The 20,435-nt window shown below is 41.6% G+C and overlaps 1 protein-coding gene across 4 annotated transcripts in view; it reads right to left on the bottom strand.

The window, feature by feature from the left end:
• macroh2a1 (macroH2A.1 histone) overlaps positions 1-9,548 on the bottom strand; it is a 44,301-nt gene extending 34,753 nt beyond the window's left edge. For 2 of the 4 annotated variants that reach the window (XM_084178692.1, XM_084178693.1), the window contains exons 1-4: positions 9,470-9,538; positions 7,342-7,538; positions 6,058-6,164; positions 5,592-5,789 (exon numbers count right to left, since the gene is read on the bottom strand). In XM_084178692.1, the coding sequence (XP_084034818.1) occupies positions 5,592-5,789; positions 6,058-6,164; positions 7,342-7,513 (477 nt within the window). In that variant the 5' untranslated portion in view covers positions 7,514-7,538; positions 9,470-9,538. Of the gene's footprint in view, positions 1-5,591; positions 5,790-6,057; positions 6,165-7,341; positions 7,542-9,469 lie in introns of all 4 variants that reach the window. The other 2 variants (XM_084178690.1, XM_084178691.1) reach the window with 2 other exon arrangements.
• Between the last annotated feature and the right edge of the window lie 10,887 nt (positions 9,549-20,435).

Below are 20,435 nucleotides of genomic sequence, written 5' to 3' on the forward strand. Positions count from 1 at the left end.
ACCCGCCTCGAGGATCGACCACAAGTTCTCAATGGGATTAAGGTCTGGGGAGTTTCCTGGCCATGGACCCAGAATGTCAATGTTTTGTTCCCCGAGCCACTTAGTTATCACTTTTGTCTTATGGCAAGGTGCTCCATCATGCTGGAAAAGGCATTGGTCGTCACCAAACTGTTGGGAGAAGTTGCTCTCGGAGGATGTGTTGGTACCATTCTTTATTCATGGCTGTGTTCTTAAGGCAAAATTGTGAGTGAGCCCACTCCCTTGGCTGAGAAGCAACCCCACACATGAATGGTCTCAGGATGCTTTACTGTTGGCATGACACAGGACTGATGGTAGTGCTCACCTTGTCTTCTCCGGACAAGGTGTTTTCCAGATGCCCCAAACAATCTGAAAGGGGATTCATCAGAGAAAATGACTTTACCCCAGTCCTCAGCAGTCCAATCCCTGTACCTTTTGCAGAATATCAGTCTGTCCCTAATGTTTTTCCTGGAGAGAAGTGGCTTCTTTGCTGCCCTTCTTGACACCAGGCCATCCTCCAAAAGTCTTCGCCTCACTGTGCGTGCAGATGCACTCACACCTGCCTGCTGCCATTCCTGAGCAAGCTCTGCACTGGTGGTGCCCCGATCCCACAGCTGAATCAAATTTAGGAGACGGTCCTGGCGCTTGCTGGACTTTCTTGGGCACCCTGACGCCTTCTTCACAACAATTGAACCTCTCGAAGTTCTTGATGATCCGATAAATGGTTGATTTAGGTACAATCTCACTAGCAGCAATATCCTTGCCTGTGAAGCTCTTTTTGTGCAAAGCAATGATGACGGCACGTGTTTCCTTGCAGGTAACCATGGTTAACAGAGGAAGAACAATGATTTCAAGCACCACCCTCCTTTTAAAGCTTCCTGTCTGTTATTCGAACTCAATCAGCATGATAGAGTGATCTCCAGCCTTGTCCTCATCAACACTCTCACCTGTGTTAAAGAGAGAATCACTGACATGATGGCAGCTGGTCCTTTTGTGGCAGGGCTGAAATGCAGTGGAAAATGTTTTTGGGGGATTAAGTTCATTTTCATGGCAAAGAGGGACTTTGCAATTAATTGCAATTCATTTGATCACTCTTCATGACATTCTGGAGTATATGCAAATTTCCATCACCAAAACTGAGGCAGCAGACTTTGTGAAAATTTGTATTTGTGTCATTCTCAAAACATTTGACCACGACTGTACAGCCTGCGCAAAAAAACTAAGCACAGCTCATGCCTTTCAAGCAACTTTTTTCTAATCATCATCAGTCGCATCCATGCAGCCTTACAATGTATTAAAAATCTAAAACATATAGTCCAACGTTTGTAGAATAACTAAAGTTACACTGAATAGCCGCATGTGCGCACTCCCGCAAATATCCTTTCTATTTTATTCAGCTTTGGTCAATTGTATTCTTCATACTATAAAATACTATAAAATAATGCCATGGAATTCTAAGCAAATCTTGTCTGCTAAATGAACTAGTGCAGCCCACAGCCATTTGGCATAGCCAGATCAGGGCCTAACATAAGGACAACTCAGAGTATGCTATTCTGTTCTTCTGAAATAGACCACATTTTCTTCATATCATGCTTCTTTAGACCTGTCTGAAATAAATAATGGATTTATTGTGAATGTGTAAGCTATATTACATGGATTTATTAGACTTTTTTAAATGTAGATGTTCCAAAAGGTCTGCATCAGTGGCTTGTAGGCTATGTGTGGAAGCCAGGAGATGCTAAATGTGTATATGTTAATTAACGTTAAAGTACCGTGAGATCGACAGTTATTTGCTTGACAATCACCGGCTGACAGAATTTCGTGACCGCCACAGCCCTAGTGATATCCTGAACTTTTGCCCCAGGAAAAAACAAAAGTCTTTGTCCCAGGTACAGATATATTTAATAGCAACTGGTTCGTAGGAAGAGAGTGGATGGAATACTTGGTTACTGCAGATGTATTTTGGTTCCAATGTCGAAAGTTCTGTATTAGGTCCAATGCTAATGCAGACAAGGCCTTCACCCAAGGCAGCTATTCTAACTGGAAGCATGCTATTGGTAGAACCCAAAGGATTCTCTAGGCATCATCAAGCAAGGACATTTGAAATGCACTGCACTGTGGAAAGGAAAACAAGTTCGAAGTGCTATGGGAACTGAGCTGTAAACACGTGTTGATAGGCAGCTGGCAAGAACTCATTTCCCACTTTGACAAACGTTTTCAGGTCGGCCCAGACGAAGCATGCTACACCCAAGGAACGCTCAACTAATCCAACGGGCATCTTACAAGAAGATTTCTGGGAGCATTAAATTATTGATTACTCAGGGATGTTCCACGGAGCATCAAGGCAGCTGCAACTCTTTTGAAAAGGTAAGAAACAAATCTAGCCGTTTAGTTTTTATCCAAATCTTGGTGGAGTCATTTTCAGCAAAACCCTAGGGTATGGAACGGCAAAATGAGTTCTTTAGTCAGCCTATGTTTTCATTTCCAAAACAGCCTTGCTTAGTGTGTAGGGCACTGTCCACGGTGCTGGTTGAGCGCAACAGAGATTTCGCGGCAACCTGTCACTTCTTGTTCTAAAGCACTCACTGGTCTCGGCATTTGAACGTTTTAGGTTTACTGTGGTATAGCGTGATATAAGCAAAATTCAATATGATTCCAATGCAAGAACCCAAATGACACCCCTGGGTGAAGCTACATATCGGTATGTTTCATCATAGAGATAGATAACTATAGTAATAGAATGTAGGTTCTCTTGCTAGCCTATATTGCTTCTCGTGGTTGTAAATGGATTGAACTGTACATATTGGAAACGTTTTTATGGTAGGCCGGCATTGCCTAATTGATTACGTGGGTCGAATTTGATTCACAGAAGTGTAGTGGTCGCAACGTGTTGCTGAACTAAATGACCTTTTGTTTACTGCATTTGTTTACTGTTAATGTAACTATCCTAACTATAGATTGCGTCATGCCTTTATGATCTGATATTTTATTTACAGGCCGACCACTTTTGTTCTGTTCACATTTGCAGTTGTGTCGGTATTCTAAGCCAAACTGCTTTTTAGTATTTTTGTTTTGCACAAATAACTAGTCTACTACTTTCAGCATTTAGTTTGTATTATTTTGGTAAGACAGCTGTCTCTGCATTCACATAGGCTGTTTGTAATAGGTGAATTACCCTATCTATCTTGTAGCCTATTTCCAAATAGTCCTTGCTTTAGTGTGATACAGCGCAGCGGAGATGGGCTACAGATTTCGCACCAAACTGTCACTTCAAAAGTACTCAATGGTCTCGGAGTCTCGGCATATGAACTTTGTTTAATTGTGGTATAGCGTGATATAAGCAAAATTCAATATAATTTCAATGCAAGAACCCCCCCCCCCCCCCCCCCAAAAAAAAAATTAAATAAATTGTGCCCCCTCAATGATTTCAACTGCTCCCCTAGTCACTTTATCCTGGCGCCGGGTCGGTCTGCATGGTAAATAATTTCCACCAAATAAGCAATTTCTACCCTCTTTGCATCAAATATGTATGATGCAGAGACAAGTTAATAAAAAAATAAATCATGGTGACAGCGCTTCAAACAACGGTACCCCAAAAAACGTTTCAGACAAAGTCAGGCGCCCACGTTCCAGCGGCCATGGCTCCAGTACAGTAGGTGGCATTAATGTACAATAACGTTAGATGCCAGCAGCCGATAAACCCCACAGAAGGGGCAGGGGGGCGACAACGGTAGCTAGCTAGCCATACACCGGTAGTCTTGTCTTGCGATGCCTAGTAAATTCACCAAAAGTATATTAAAGAATAGATTAGGCTATCAAAAGAGTATGGCTAAGCTATTTTACGTAGTGCCAGAGAATTGAAGTCGCCAACTGCGTCAGTTCAATTAGGCCTAAACGTGCAATAGAAAGTAGGCCTAGTGTGCTTATAGCTTATTTAATGAAACCCTGGCTGTTGATGTCCTAGCCAGTAGATCGCAAAGCAGGGCATCCTGCTAAACTTTTTGGAAATGGCAAGTTCACTTTCTCATCCATAAAAGCATCTCATGTGCAAATACTCTTCAGGGTGGCATTTCTATTAGGAAGGATCGTTAAAATAATGACACTTCCTCATTTTTAAATATTATGGGGCCACATACATTTGGCAGCCAAGCACAAGTTATCAGTGAAGCCTATTATGGTCTAGACAGGAAGTTGAAATATCTTCACGCCTAGAATAAAAACCTCCAGGCTTCCGTCAAAAGAGTCAATTAAATAGAAAAAAAATAAGAATTACAAGGGGGCAGTTTGGAAAAACGAATCCTGTGTGAATCGTCCTCTGGAATAACGCACGTGCTTGGATAATACACTGAACCAAAATATAAAAACGCAACACATAAAAATGTTGGTCCCATGTTTCATGAGCTGAAATAAAATATCCCCGGAATGTTCCATCCCCACAAAAAGCTTATTTCTCTCAAATGTTGTGCACAACTTAGTTTACATCCATGTTAGTGAGCATTTTTCCTTTGCCAAGATAATCCATCCACCTGACAGGTGTGGCATATCAAGAAGCTGATTAAACAGCATGATCATTACACAGGTACACCTTGTGCTGGGGACAATAAAAGGCCACTCTAAAATGTGCAGTTTTGTCAATCAACACAATGCCACAGATGTCTCAAGTTGAGGGAGCGTGCAATTTGCAGGAATGTCCAACAGAGCTGTTGCCAGAGATTTTAATGTTAATTTCTCTACCATAAGCCAAGGGCCTCCAAAGTCATTTTAGAGAATTTGGCAGTACATCACAACCGCAGGCCACGTGTAACCACATCAGCCCAGGACCTCCACATCCGGCTTCTTCACCTGCGGGATCGTCTGAGGAGGAGGGTGCTGAGGATTATTTCTGTCTGTAATAAAGCCCTTTTGTGGGGAAAAACTCATTCTGATTGGCTGGACCTGGCACCCCAGTGCATGGGCCTGGCTCCCCAGTGGGTGGGCCTGGCTCCCCAGTGGGTGGGCCTATGCCCTCCCAGGCCCACCAATTGCTGTGCCCCTGCCCAGTCATGTGAAATCCATAGATTAGGGCCTAATTAATTAATTCATTTCAATTGACTGATTTCCTTCTATAAAAACTGTAACTCAGTAAAATCTTTGACATTGTTGCATGATATTTTTGTTCAGTATATTTACATACCCAACGTCTCTAGTAATACTAGTCCCGTCCAATAGAACAGGCTTATAAGCGTAGAGTGCGCCACATCATCCCATGGGATCTTTCAAGGCGGCGCACAGCAGAAATATCACTGAAATATTCTAGTTCCTACACATCACCTTCTACATTCAAACAACATAGGCCTTTTATAGGGTAAGTTGATGAGCAAAATGTGAAGCTTCATGCTCATGCCAGTCCCCTTTAGAACGCAATATTAGTCTTCCTAGTCGGACTCTGCAATAATTAAGCGGTGTGTACGTGTGCGAAAGCTGTTTCAGCGTGTTTTGGGAGTCGAGCGAGAGTCGACTCCTTCGACTCCAACAACAGGAGTCGTTCACCCCTGTACAGAACGTTGGAATTGAACCCTTATATAATTGTATACCTTAGCTTTGGCCCTTTTCCCTGCTGCTGCCTTTTTGGCAGCTGATTTCTTGGTGGCGGACATCTTGGATTTCTTCATGGCGGGAGGAGGCGTGATGACAGCCTCCAGCTTGCCCTTTGACCCCCTCTTCTTAGCCAGCAGCTCAGGGTGGATGTTAGGTAAGACTCCGCCCGCTGCGATGGTCACACCTTTCAGCAGCTGCAGAGAGACAGTTGGTGAAATCATGTGGTCTGCATTCGGATTGCACCCCTCTATAACCAGCGGATGACCTTACAAAGATGGGGCATGTATTGAAGCTAAGGTTGCAAAATGCCGGTAACTTTCCCAAAATCCCCAGGTTTTCGAGAAATCCCGGTTGGAAGATTCCCAGATTTCCTGTTTATTCCCTCTGGATTCCAGGAATCTTCCAACCAGTATTTCTGGAAAACCTGGGAATTTTTGGAAAGTTACCAGAATAACAGCTCACCTGGTTGAGCTCCTCATCGTTGGCGATGGCTAGAAGGATGTGTCGTGGTGTGACACGCCCCTTCTTATTGTCCCTGGCTGCATTGCCCGCCAGCTCCAGGATTTCAGCTAAAACACAATAAAAAAAGGTAGAGATCGATCCTTTAGCATTACACAGATTTGACCTGGTGCAGAGGTCTGACAATGTAACTCAAAAGCATCCACTGGCCAGAGGCCAAATAAGCCCAAGACCAGCAACATTGGAGATAAATCAGAATTACGCTGCTTTCAGAAGTGGAAGAACAGTGAGGAGTAGTAAGGGCACTGGGTACGCAGGTCCACAGGAGGGATTAAGACTCCATCGATATCTTTAAGGAGCAGCGCAGTTAAAAACAGGATTTTCCTGTGTTTTTTATGATATTTCCTCACTATGAGGTCAAAATAACAATGAAGTTGTGAAAATGATATTGCCCTTTTTTGTGTAAGAGCTGTTTGAAACAGAATCCTGGAATTTCCAATAGAGACTGGCTCCAGCAGATACCTTCTCACGCAACAGAGCTGTGAGACACGAGATGAGACAGGTGCCAGAGAGGATGGCCCATTACCGCCACCAACAGCACGGGTGGTGAAATTACATTCAGAATTAGAAACTAGATAACTAGCTAGCGTGTACTAGCCAGCTGCTAGCGTGTACTAGCCAGCTAGCGTGTACTAGCCAGCTAGCGTGTACTAGCCAGCTAGCGTGTACTAGCCAGCTAGCGTGTACTAGCCAGCTAGCGTGTACTAGCCAGCTAGCGTGTACTAGCCAGCTAGCGTGTACTAGCCAGCTAGCGTGTACTAGCCAGCTAGCGTGTACTAGCCAGCTAGCGGGAGTTATTTTCATTAAATTAAAACACACAGTGATGTATTAGACAGAGTGATGTTTTCTGCATGGGGCTTTAACATCTCCTCTCACTGATCAGTTAATCTCCCAACATGGTTGAGCAATACACTTTATTCGCCTAAATATCTCATCACAAAACGTGAACAGTTTGACCGATTTAAAAGTTAACTACTGTACAACATTGCACTGTTGCTCTCTCACCAGTGCGATATTCCAGAACAATTGTCTCACAACATGGCATCAACCAAAAAAAACAAACATTCAAAAGCTAAGTAAAGCATTGTACTGAGACAGTGGATATGTCCCAAACGGGCACCCTTTTACCACCCCCCCAATATAGTCCACTACTTCTGTCCAGGGCACAAATGGGTAATTTGGAACGCATCCAGTGTCATCATATATATATATTTTTTGCTTCCTCACCAGTGAGGTACTCCAGAACAGCGGCCATGTAGACAGGGGCGCCCACACCGACCCTGTACTTGGGCAGGCCCTTCTTGATGTAACGCAGCATTCGCCCCACAGGGAAGATGACTCCGGCCTTAGTCGACCTGGACGTCTTGGTGGTCTTCTTTTTTCCTCCTCGGCTGGACATGGTTTTGCTACCAGTGTGTGAGGCCCTGCTTACAGGAAAGAGTCATATTTGTTCGTCACAATCGAGTTGTTGTGAGAAGTATACTGTCAAACACAAATCAAACAAGGCCTATACAATACTGTGTTAGAAAATTGGGTATTATTCTATAATATATAATACATCAAGTCATACTATCAGAATATAAATATGATTTTTTTTAAATGTGGTCACTGTTTGCAGAGGAAATGCATAATTTCCTAATTAACATATTTCCTCAAGACCCTCAAAATCTTGAGACATTATGTTTCTCTTTTTGTAATTGATACATTTATATTATATAAATTATATTATTTTAAAGAACGATGTGAGAGTTGTAAGTGTATTACAACTACCTAGGTAATGCCAAGTTGGCAATTCATCAGCACTAGGCTATTATTCATTTTACATTTGTACAATTGTTTTAGTCATTTAGCAGACGCTCTTATCCAGAGCGACTTACAGTTAGTGAGTGCATAAATGTTTCATACTGGCCCCCCCGTGGGAATCGAACCCACAACCCTGGCGTTGCAAGCTCCGTGCTCTACCACAGGCTAGCTACAGATGGTTACAACAGATAATGGGATTTAACCAAATATTTTTAGTATTCATTACTGGGAGTAACAGGTTTGTCCATACAAAACGTTGCCAGAGATTTTTCAACTAACCTGGTATTGGCGATACCATCGTCGTTCTCGATTTGGCTAAACATGTATCTTCTAAAATGTCTGTGTCCAGTTGCAGGTGGTGCGTTCGAAGTTAGAAAATGCTCTGTTATTAAAATAAATAAAAGAAACGTGCTCCATGAAGTAATCCAACAATGTGTACGCCGCCATGTAGTATATTTGCTTGAGACAGGTGACTCCACCTCAATGTGCCGTATGTCATGAGGACACTCACCTGTCTTGATCAATGAGAGAAGATTTCAAATATACTACATGGCAGCGTACACATCGTTGGATTACTTCATGGAGCATATTTTTTTGTTATTTTAATAATGGAGTATTTTTTAACTTCAAAACACACCACCTGCAACTGGACGAAGACATTTTAGAAGATACATGTTTGGCTGAATCGAGAACGAAGATAGTACCGCCAATCCTCTGGCGACGTTATGTATGGGCAAACCTGTAAATCCCAAGTAATAGATACCACAAATCTTTGCTTAAATCACATTATCTGGTGTAAAAAATTTTTTTTGCTTAAATCACATTATCTGGTGTAAAAAAAAATATTTGCTTAAATCACATTATCTGGTGTAACAATCTGTAGCTAAGAACAGGCCTACTTTCTATAAAGTAGCCTACCTCAAGCTCGCTTATACACAACCATACAATAAAAAGTATACATTGATTGATACGTTAAAATACATTGATAGTGAAAATAGGCCTAAAACAAGTTAATGTCATGCTGCTACAAGGGGGAAAGACATTGCTTTCTGAAGAATAAAATATAAAAAATGTCATGGCCAGATTGAGACGTGTAAATGCACTCCAATTGACTGAGAATTGAACACAGCAACATCTGTCAGAAAGTCAGAGCCATCCAGGTGCACAAGACCGAGATTTAAGAGTCATTTTTTTTTAGCGGGGTCTGTCAAGAGAACGATTTCCGCGTGTAAACGGTTCATTTGATTTCGTGCACAGGTAGGCCTATTGAATGTTAACAAAATGACATTCAATCAATAAACGGCGTTTAAAATGATAACGGCGAACCGAAGGACATTAGCTTACTCACGTCGCGCGTTTTCGGAGTTGCAAATAGTAACGTCATATTTCCAGTTAGCCCTCATAGCTCTAAATAGCCTACAATTTCGCCCTACTTGCAAGATAAAAGACAAACATGGCAACGTGAACGATTGAGGAAGGATAAATGTGACATATCAGAAGCACCTGGCTCAACGATGCGCACCCGATGTAAATGTTATTGTTAATTACTTACAGAAAAGGGGAACAGCGATATGTCTTCTGTCAACACCCGGTAGGCTACAACAAGCTTGGGCAGTGTCCTCAACTCCCACAATCCACAGCGAAATAATATATTGAACTGGGCCAGCGCTGTTTCCTGTTCTGAAATGAATAGATTTCAGACTGCAAGAAACCTCACCTCTCCATATGCCTGCTGTGAACTTTAACCTACCCACTATTGACAACCGCTATTCCTAAGCATATGATTGGTAATACGTATATAAATATCCCTAAACATCACACTAAAAGTCAAACATTTCACATCACCCCTGTCAAACAGACGTGTGCTGAATTCCACACCGGCTAATTAACATTTAAAAATCATGGAATGAGAGAACATTTTGTTCATATGGATATCAGTGACTGGGTAAGTGCTTTTTAAAACCCCACACAGATCATGTCGCCTTTTTAGATCAGTGCTCATGAAACCCATCTCCAATGGGGATATGATATTGTCATTCGTAAAACCATGTTATTCACTCTCGATATAATTGAAGTAATTGATCATGCATGTCTGAGTATATGGAACTCAGTAACTCATATGTAAGCAGACTGTGCTAATGATATTTATTCTGCAGTATTCAATAGTAGCCTATCAAGCCCTTTTTAATATCAAAGATCTTGACAGAGGTTGGATGTTATGTCTATGTGTAAGGCAGTGGTGGCTGCTGAAGGGAGGACGGCTCATAATAATGTCTGGAATGGAGTCAATGGAGTGGTATCAACCACATGGTAACCATGTGTTTGTGTTTGATACCATTCCATTAAATCCATTCCAGCCATTATTATGAGCCGTCCTCCCTTCAGCAGCCTCCACTGGGGTGAAGGACGTCAGGCTGGCTGCTTAGCGAGTACCGCTTTCTCCTGATTCAGCTCATACCTCGAACCCAGGACCTATGCCAGGACCTTTCTCCTGATTCAGCTCATACCTCGAACCCAGGACCTCTGCCTCGCAAACTCACGTGACGGCCCTCCTGAAGCGTCTCACCCAGTTGCGCCATAGAAAGTGGAGACACTTCAGACTGAGTGAGTCTCACAGATCCCCATCTGCAGTGAGGCTGTTACCACACTAGAGGTCATGAGAGAGAGAGAGAGAGAGAGAGAGAGAGAGAGAGAGAGAGAGAGAGAGAGAGAGAGAGAGAGAGAGAGAGAGAGAGAGAGAGAGAGAGAGAGAGAGAGAGAGAGAGAGAGAGAGAGAGAGAGAGAGAGAGAGAGAGAGAGAGAGAGAGAGAGAACTCTGCATAAAATGTCATTTGTGTACAGCGTAAAACACCAGATAACGCATGCAGAGCAGAATTAGGCTGGTACCTGCTAATGATCAAAATCCAGAAAAGTGCCGTTAAATTCTACAACCACCTAAAAGGAAGCAATTCCCTAACCTTCCATAGCAAAACCATTCCCTAATGAGAGATTAACCTAGGAAATAGTCCCCTAAGCAAGCTGGTCCTGGGGCTCTGTTCACAAACACAAACAAACCCCACAGAGCCGCAGGACAGCAACAGCAACTAGCAATTAGACCCAACCAAATCATGAGAAAACTAAAATATAATTACTTGAGACATTGGAAAGAATTTACAAATAAACAGAGCTAACTGGAATGCTATTTGGCCCTGAACAGAGAGTACACAGTGGCAGAATACCTGAAGTGGCAGAATACCTGACCACTGTGAGGAAAGCTTTGACTATGTACAGACTCAGTGAGCATAGCCTTGCTATTGAGAGAGGCCGCCGTAGGCAGACCTGGCTCTCAAGAGAAGACAGGCTATGTGCACACTGCCCACAAAATGAGGTGGAAACTGAGCTGCACTTCCTCACTTCCTGCCAAATGTATGACCACATTAGAGACACATATTTCCCTCAGATTACACAGATCCACAAAGAATTAGAAAACAAACCCAATTTTGATAAACTCCCTTATCTTCTGGGTGAAATACCACAGTGTGCCATCACAGCAGCAAGATTTGTGAGAAAAGGGCAACCAGTGAATAACAAACACAATTTTTACCCATATTTATGTTTATTTATCTTCCCTTTTGTACTTTAACTATTTGCACATCGTTATAACACATCGTTATCGTTATAATAGCCATAATATGACATTTGAAATGTCTCTATTCCTTTGGAACTTTTGTGAGTGTAATGTTTACTGTTCATTGATAAATGTTTATTTGACAGGGTTTGAAGTGTTGAGTCCTTCTTCCCTAAAAAAACAACAACACCAGTCTCTTCTGATCTAGTCTCAAACAGTGGTGTAAAGTACTTAAGTAGTACTTTAAATAATTGTTACTTAAGTCGTTTTTTGGTGTATCTGTACTTTACTATTTATATTTTTGACTACTTTTACTTCACTACATTCCTAAAGAAAATAATGTACTTTTTACTCTATACATTTAACTTCACACCCAAAAGTACTCGTTACATTTTGAATGCTTAGCAGGACAGGAAAAAGGTCAAATTGATGCACTTATTATTATTATTTTTATTTTTTATTTATTTTTTCACCTTTATTTAACCAGGTAAACCAGTTGAGAACAAGTTCTCATTTACAACTGCGACCTGGCCAAGATAAAGCAAAGCAGTGCGATAAAAACAACAACACAGAGTTACATATGGGGTAAAACAAAACAAAGTCAAAAATACAACAGAAATACATATAATATACAGTGTGTGCAAATTTAGCAAGTTATGGAGGTAAGGCAATAAAATAGGCTATAGTGCAAAATAATTACAATTAGTATTAACACTGGAATGATAGATGTGCAAGAGATGATGTGCAAATAGAGATACTGGGGTACAAATGAGCAAAATAAATAACAATATAGGGATGAGGTAGTTGGGCGGGCTAATTTCAGATGGGCTGTGTACAGGTGCAGTGATCGGTAAGGTGCTCTGACAACTGATGCTTAAAGTTAGATCCCTGGTCTTCCCTACTGCCTCTGATAAACACACATGCTTTGTTTGTAAATTATGTCTAAGTGTTGGGAATGTGCCCCTGGCTATCCATAAATTAAATTAAATTAATATAAATAAGGAATTTGAAATGATTTATACTTTTACGTTTGATACTTAAGTATATTTTAGCAATTACATTTACTTTTGATACTTAAGTATATTTAAAACGAAATACTTGTAGACTTTTACTCAAGTAGGATGTTACTGGGTGACTCACTTTTACTACTAAGTTATCTTTACTTTTACTCAAGTATGACAATTGGGTACTTTTTCCACCACTGGTCTCAATTATCAGGCTTTGTGGGTAAAAGCATAACAAAAGGCCATGACAGTTAGTTCAACCTTCACCCGAATAAGATAGAAGCTTACAAAAGCCATCATTGAGACAAAAATAAAGCAATAAAACACCTTAATACCTTTTGTTTTGTTTGCTTCCAGTGAAATAAAATGTAATTCCACACTAGAGTTTTATGCACTCTTGCCTTGCACTAATGGAGGCCCTAATGGAGGTGATGAAACCTGCTCCAGAGCACTCAGGACCTCAGACTGGTGCGAAGGTTCACCTTCCAACAGGACAACGACCCTAAGCACACAGCCAAGACAACGCAGGAGTGGCTTTGGGACAAGTCTCTGAATGTCCTTGAGTGGCCCAGCCAGAGCCCGGACTTGAACCAGATCGAACATCTCTGGAGAGACTAGAAAATAGCTGTGCAGCGACGCTCCTCATCCAACCTGACAGAGCTTGAGAGGATCTGCAGAGAAGAATGGGAGAAACTCCCAAATACAGGTGTGCCAAGCTTGTAGCGTCATACCCAAGAAGACTTGAGGCTGTAATCGCTGCCAAAGGTGCTTCAACAAAGTACTGATTAAAGGGTCTGAATACTTATTTCCAGGGTTTAAAAAAAATACATTTGCAAAAATGTCTGAAGACCTGTTTTTGCTTTGTCTTTATGGGGTATTGATGAGGGGGGGAAACGATTTAATCAATTTTAGAATAAAGCTGTAACATAACAAAGTGGAAAAAGTCAAGGGGTCTGAATACTTTCCGAATGCACTGTAGGTCCACTTACTACAGGTACATCCATGTACGCTCCATCAGTCTGCACTGTAGTTCTACCAATCTGTTTTACGGCCTCTGCATACGATACATCATGACTGATCCTATATCTCTGAGCCTCTGTACCTGGCATCCACCCAATGTGTTCTCCCCCACAATTACAGCACTTAACCTTCACATTGCTTCCACATTCACCGTAATCATGTGCCCCTCCACACTTGGCACGTCTTTTATTTCCTTTACACTGAGCAGCTACATGTCCCCATTATTTGGCATTTAAAAACACTGCAGTGCATTTAAAAACGTTCCAACATTGAAACTAAGGAATCCAAATCTGTACTTTTCCCAGCAAGACTTTCTCAAACCTCAGCATCACTGATAAGCTTTCACTTCTTTGACCCTTGTAGTGTCGAGTCAATGTTGCTAATTATTGCTGTTAAACAAAGGAGTCCACTTATACTGAACTTTGATCATAAGTTTTATTCATATCACAAGATTTCAGCATAAGTGTACAGATGTATATAGCATCCGGAGAGCAGTGGTTCCCAAATTGCAATGTCTGCTCTGCTCTTCTTCGTTTTTACCCAGTATATATAATCTTCCCAAGATATGGGTGGCTCCCTCTACTGTCCAATCCCCTGTCTACAACACACAGACTTCTCTGTCCTATGTGGCATCACACTAAAACAATTCCCTCTGACACTAAATAAACATCCTCTCAGGTTCCACTTAAAACCATTAACAAAGTCATAATCTTAATACACTACACCCTCTTTCCTACTGATCAACCTTTAGGCCTCAATCACTCTGCCTCCCTTCACATGTGATTTAATATCATCCGTGGACATACAGTTGAAGTCGGAAGTTTACATACACTTAGGTTGGAGTCATTAAAACTTGTTTTTCAACCACTCCACAAATGTCTTGTTAACAAACTATAGTTTTGGCAAGTCGGTTAGGACATCTACTTTGTGCATGACACAAGTAATTTTTCCAACAATTGTTTACAGACAGATTATTTCACTTATAATTCACTGTATCACAATTCCAGTGGGTCAGAAGTTTACATACACTAAGTTGACTGTGCCTTTAAACAGCTTGGAAAATTCCAGAAAATTATGTCATGGCTTTAGAAGCTTCTGTTAGGCTTATTGACATCATTTGAGTCAATTGGAGGTGTACCTGTTGATGTATTTCAAGGCCTACCTTCAAACTCAGTGCCTCTTTGCTTGACATCATGGGAAAATCAAAAGAAATCAACCAAGACCTCAGAAAAAAAATTGTAGACCTCCACAAGTCTGGTTCATCCTTGAGAGCAATTTCCAAACGCCTGAAGGTACCACGTTCGTCTGTACAAACAATAGTACACAAGTATAAACACCATGGGACAATGCATCCGTCATACCGCTCAGGAAGGAGATGCGTTCTGTCTCCTAGAGATGAACGTACTTTGGTGCGAAAAGTGCAAATCAATCCCAGAACAACAGCAAAGGACCTTGTGAAGATGCTGGAGGAAACAGGTACAAAAATATCTATATCCACAGTAAATGAGTCCTATATCGACATAACCTGAAAGGCTGCTCAGCAAGGAAGAAGCCACTGCTCCAAAACCACCATAAAAAAGCCAGACTTCGGTTTGCAACTGCACATGGGGACAAAGATCGTACTTGTTAGAGAAATGTCCTGTTGTCTGATGAAACAAAAATAGAACTGTTTGGCCATAATGACCATTGTTATGTTTGGAGGAAAAAGGGGGTGGCTTGCAAGCCGAAGAACACCATCTCAACCGTGAAGGACGGGGGTGGCAGCATCATGCTGTGGGTGTGCTTTGCTGCAGGAGGGACTGGTGCACTTCACAAAATAGATGGCATCATGAGGAAGGAAAATTATGTGGATATATTGAAGCAACATCTCAAGACATCAGTCAGGAAGTTAAAGCTTGGTCACAAATGGGTCTTCCAAATGGACAATGACCCCAAGCATACTTCCAAAGTTGTGGCAAAATGGTTTAAGGACAACAAAGTCAAGGTATTGGAGTGGCCATCACAAAGCACTGACCTCAATCCTATAGAAGATTTGTGGGTAGAACTGAAAAAGCGTGTGCGAGCAAGGAGGCCTACAAACCTGACTCAGTTACACCAGTTCTGTCAGGAGGAATGGGCCAAAATTCACCCAACTTATTGTGGGAAGCTTGTGTAAGGCTACCCAAAATGTTTGACCCAAGTTAAACAATTTAAAGGCAATGCTACCAAATACTAATTGAGTGTATGTAAACTTCTGACCCACTGGGAATGTGATGAAAGAAATAAAAGGTGAAATAAATCACTCTCTCTACTATTATTCTGACATTTCACATTCTTAAAATAAAGTGGTGATCCTAACTGACCTAAGACAGGGAATTTTTACTAGGATTAAATGTCAGGAATTGTGAAAAAATCCTTTTAAATGTATTTGGCTAAGGTGTATGGAAACTTCCGACTTCAACTGTAGATATTGAGACCCCAGTGATGACTCCCCTCAATCTAGCATACGCACCAGGGCTTTTAATCGTCTTCCCATTAAGCTTTTCCATTTTCAAAATCTTGTCTTGCTGAGCCTGGCTACCACACAATATTAACAATCTACAATTTCCAATGAACCAGGAAATTGTCCTTGACCCTCATCCTCCTGCTCCATACCATCAGAACTGACACCCATATTGTTGGTATTCCAGCACAGCTGTTGCTTCACCAACTTTTTCTCAATTTCCTCCATTTCGTCCGCACTACTCGCCGCCATTTCTCTGAACTATTGATCAACTCTACACGCTTCACCAATCAAGGAACCTCATGGCCAACTCCTCAGTAAGGAAAGTAGCTATTGGCTGTCCTAAAAGTCGCTAAATGACGTCATCGCCTAATTTGCATAATTGGCCATGTGCATGTAATTTTGATGGACGCTGTACAGTCGTGGTCAAAAGTTTTGAGAATGACACAAAATACTATTTTTCACAAAGTCTGCTGCCTCAGTTTTGATGATGGCAATTTGCATATACTCCAGAATTTCATGAAGAGTGATCAGATGAATTGCAATTAATTGCAAAGTCCCTCTTTGCCATGAAAATGAACTTAATCCCCCAAAAACATTTTCCACTGCATTTCAGCCCTGCCACAAAAGGACCAGCTGCCATCATGTCAGTGATTCTCTCGTTAACACAGGTGAGACTGTTGACGAGGACAAGGCTGGAGATCACTCTGTCATGCTGATTGAGTTAGAATAACAGACTGGAAGCTTTAAAAGGAGGGTGGTGCTTGAAATCATTGTTCTTCCTCTGTTAACCATGGTTACCTGCAAGGAAACATGTGCCGTCATCATTGCTTTGCACAAAAAGTGCTTCACAGGCAAGGATATTGCTGCTAGTAAGATTGCACCTAAATCAACCATTTATCGGATCATCAAGAACTTCAAGGAGAGAGGTTCAATTGTTGTGAAGAAGGCGTCAGGGCGCCCAAGAAAGTCCAGCAAGCGGCAGGACCGTCTCCTAAATTTGATTCTGCTGCGGAATTGGGGCACCACCAGTGCAGAGCTTGCTTAGGAATGGCAGCAGGCAGGTGTGAGTGCATCTGCACGCACAGTGAGGCGAAGACTTTTGGAGGATGTCCTGGTGTCAAGAAGGGCAGCAAAGAAGCCACTTCTCTCCAGGAAAAACATCAGGGACAGACTGATATTCTGCAAAAGGTACAGGGATTGGACTGCTGAGGACTGAGGTAAAGTCATTTTCTCTGATGAATCCCCTTTCCGATTGTTTGGGGCATCTGGAAAACACCTTGTCCGGAGAAGACAAGTTGAGAGCTACCATCAGTCCTGTGTCATGCCAACAGTAAAGCATCCTGAGACCATTCATGTGTGGGGTTGCTTCTCAGCCAAGGGAGTGGGCTCACTCACAATTTTGCCTAAGAACACAGCCATGAATAAAGAATGGTACCAACACATCCTCCAAGAGCAACTTCTCCCAACCATCCAAGAACAGTTTGGTGACGACCAATGCCTTTTCCAGCATGATGGAGCACCTTGTCATAAGGCAAAAGTGATAACTAAGTGGCTCGGGGAACAAAACATCGACATTTTGGGTCCATGGCCAGGAAACTCCCCAGACCTTAATCCCATTGAGAACTTGTGGTCGATCCTCAAGAGGCGGGTGGACAAACAAAAACCCACAAATTCTGAAAAACTCCAAGCATTGATTATTGTCAAGTTATGCGTGATTTCTGGCTGACCACAGCTCTGCCCAAACTTGAAAACGGCTTTATCCTTGATGAACGCAAAGGACAACTCAAAACTGTTCACTTTATGATTTTTTATTGTCATAAAGATGGAACAGAATAGGTTGATAACCTTCAAAACACACAAACAAAAAACCATGGATTAGTTACAAATAACTCTCAATTCCACTTTCTCAAAAATAAGCATAAACTAATGTTACTGAATCCTCAACCTAACCAAACAATCATTTCATCATTTAGATTAACCTAGGATCATTGCAAGTTAATAATTAAATATCAATATCATAATTAAACATTTAACAACACACATGATTATAGTAACGTTACTGTCAAGTTCTACGTTCACATAATGAAGTCTTCACTATTTAATTTAATTAATAATTGTATGTTACAACCAAACAAAAGGGCATATAGAAGCATGAATTCACAACACATTCTGTCCTACCAGTTGCGTCTTTGGATGATCAGGAGCTGTGGTCATTGGTATCTCTTCTCAGGAATGAGTGAGAGCCAAGTAAGCTTTTACCAAACATTTCGATGCCATGCACATGCACTGCTTGTGGGTGCGCAGGTTAATATGGTCCCCAGAGCACTTCCTGGTGGTTAGTTTCAACAGCTCCGGTTGCATGGTTGCCCCCTGCAGGTTGGGAGTGCTTTGAGCACCCTGGGTGGATTTAGGCTTGAGTGCTCGGTATAGCTTGTAGTCAGGAATTGACACAACAATTATGCAAGAATGGGCTGCCATCAGTCAGGATGTGGCCCAGAAGTTAACTGACAGCATGCCAGGGCGGATTGCAGAGGTCTTGAAAAAGAAGGGTCAACACTGCAAATATTGACTCTTTGCATAAACTTAATGTAATTGTCAATAAAAGCCTTTGACACTTATGGAATGCTTGTAATTATACTTCAGTATACCATAGTAACATCTGACAAAAATATCTCATAACACTGAAGCAGCGAACTTTGTGAAGACCAATACTTGTGTCATTCAAAACTTTTGAGAGACGAAAAGTGAGTAAAAAACACCCTACATTTACATCCCGCCCTGAATGTAAGCCAGGGCGGGATCAGCCAGCGGTGGCTTCCCACATGCACGATTCATTTGCAGTCTGGACGCGGAGGAGTGAACATCTCCTGCTCTGACTGCAGCTGGGAGGGACTGCTGTGCGAGGACTGGGCCGCCTGTGAGCGCTTTGGGACGGGGGTGGGGCCCCCTCATTGAGAAGAGGAAGAACGATACGTGCTTTCACGTCAGAGTCTCCAATAACACCAGAAGAAGTCGCTAGTCGCTTTTTTGAAAATGTGTCGCAAGAAGGGTCTGAAAACTCGCTAAATATAGCGACAAAGTCGCTAAGTTGGCAACACTGCCTCATACGAACAACGTACACAACTCGACCTCCCGTGGGTCAGTGCTGCCATTCCCTTTTCTAATGTTGCCGCTAAACAGATATCTCTCGTGTTTAGGCTCGTTGTTTTTCTCTTTGCTTCAGCTCTGATAGCGCCATGTAACCAAGGGAATGAACCGAGACATGTTGGGATATACCACCTCTTCTTCTTCTGTCAAATGTGGGACCTTATATAGACAGGTGTGTGCTTTTCCAAATCATGTCCAATCAATTGAATTTACCACAGGTGGACTCCAATCAAGTTGTAGAAACATCTCAAGGATGATCAATGGAAACAGGATGCACCTGAGCTCAATTTCGAGTCTCATAGCAAAGGGTCTGAATACTTATGTACATAAGGTATCTGTTTTATGTTTGTAATAAATTAGCAAAAATGTAGCTTTGTCATTATGGGGTATTGTGTGTAGATTGATGAGGAACATTTTTTATTTAACCCATTTTAGAATAAGGCTGTAACATAACAAAATGTGGAAAAAGGGAAGGGGTCTGAATACTTTCATAGGTAAGGCTGATTAGGGAAATATAAGTATGCCCCCAATGCAATTCGGAAGTCTAATATATCCAAAGTGCGATTTCAACTCATTTGTCCTTTTTTTTGTAAAATTAACTAATAAATGTCCTTTGTTAAATTTATATAATAACATTCCAACCTTGTTTAGCATTATCTAGTCCAAATATGGCCACTATTTCTTCCCATTTGCGTCACTTTCAATGGGAGGACTTTTATTTTGAAGGCGACCCGCAAATTCCACTATTGTTTCTAATCCTTATTGCAGCTATTTTCACATAGGTCGATTTACCTATGTTTTAAAATAATAGGCTGTATATACCGCCTGGAATCTCGCAGATGGCAATTGACCGATGACACTACAGCATTAAGTAACGGCTATTGCTCTCATCTCCTCCTATTCTACACTGTATTCTACACTCTATTCTACAATATATATCAATTTCACTGAGCCTTATGCATTCTGTAAAAATAATAGTTTTCTGTGAAGTAGGGCAGGGTCGGCACCCACCAACATATATTGTTCTGAAATCGTTTCTGCAGTTAGAATCTGTTGTTAGAAATAATAATAATAATAATAATAATATGCCATTTAGCAGACGCTTTTATCCAAAGCGACTTACAGTCATGCGAGCAGACATGTTTGTGTATGGGTGGTCCCGGGGATCGAACCCACTACCTTGGCGTTACAAGCGCCGTGCTCTACTTTATTTTTTATTTTTTTATTTCACCTTTATTTAACCAGGTAAGCCAGT

Source organism: Coregonus lavaretus, assembly GCF_964263955.1.
Source record: "Coregonus lavaretus genome assembly, chromosome: 15".
Taxonomy (NCBI): Eukaryota; Metazoa; Chordata; class Actinopteri; order Salmoniformes; family Salmonidae; genus Coregonus; species Coregonus lavaretus.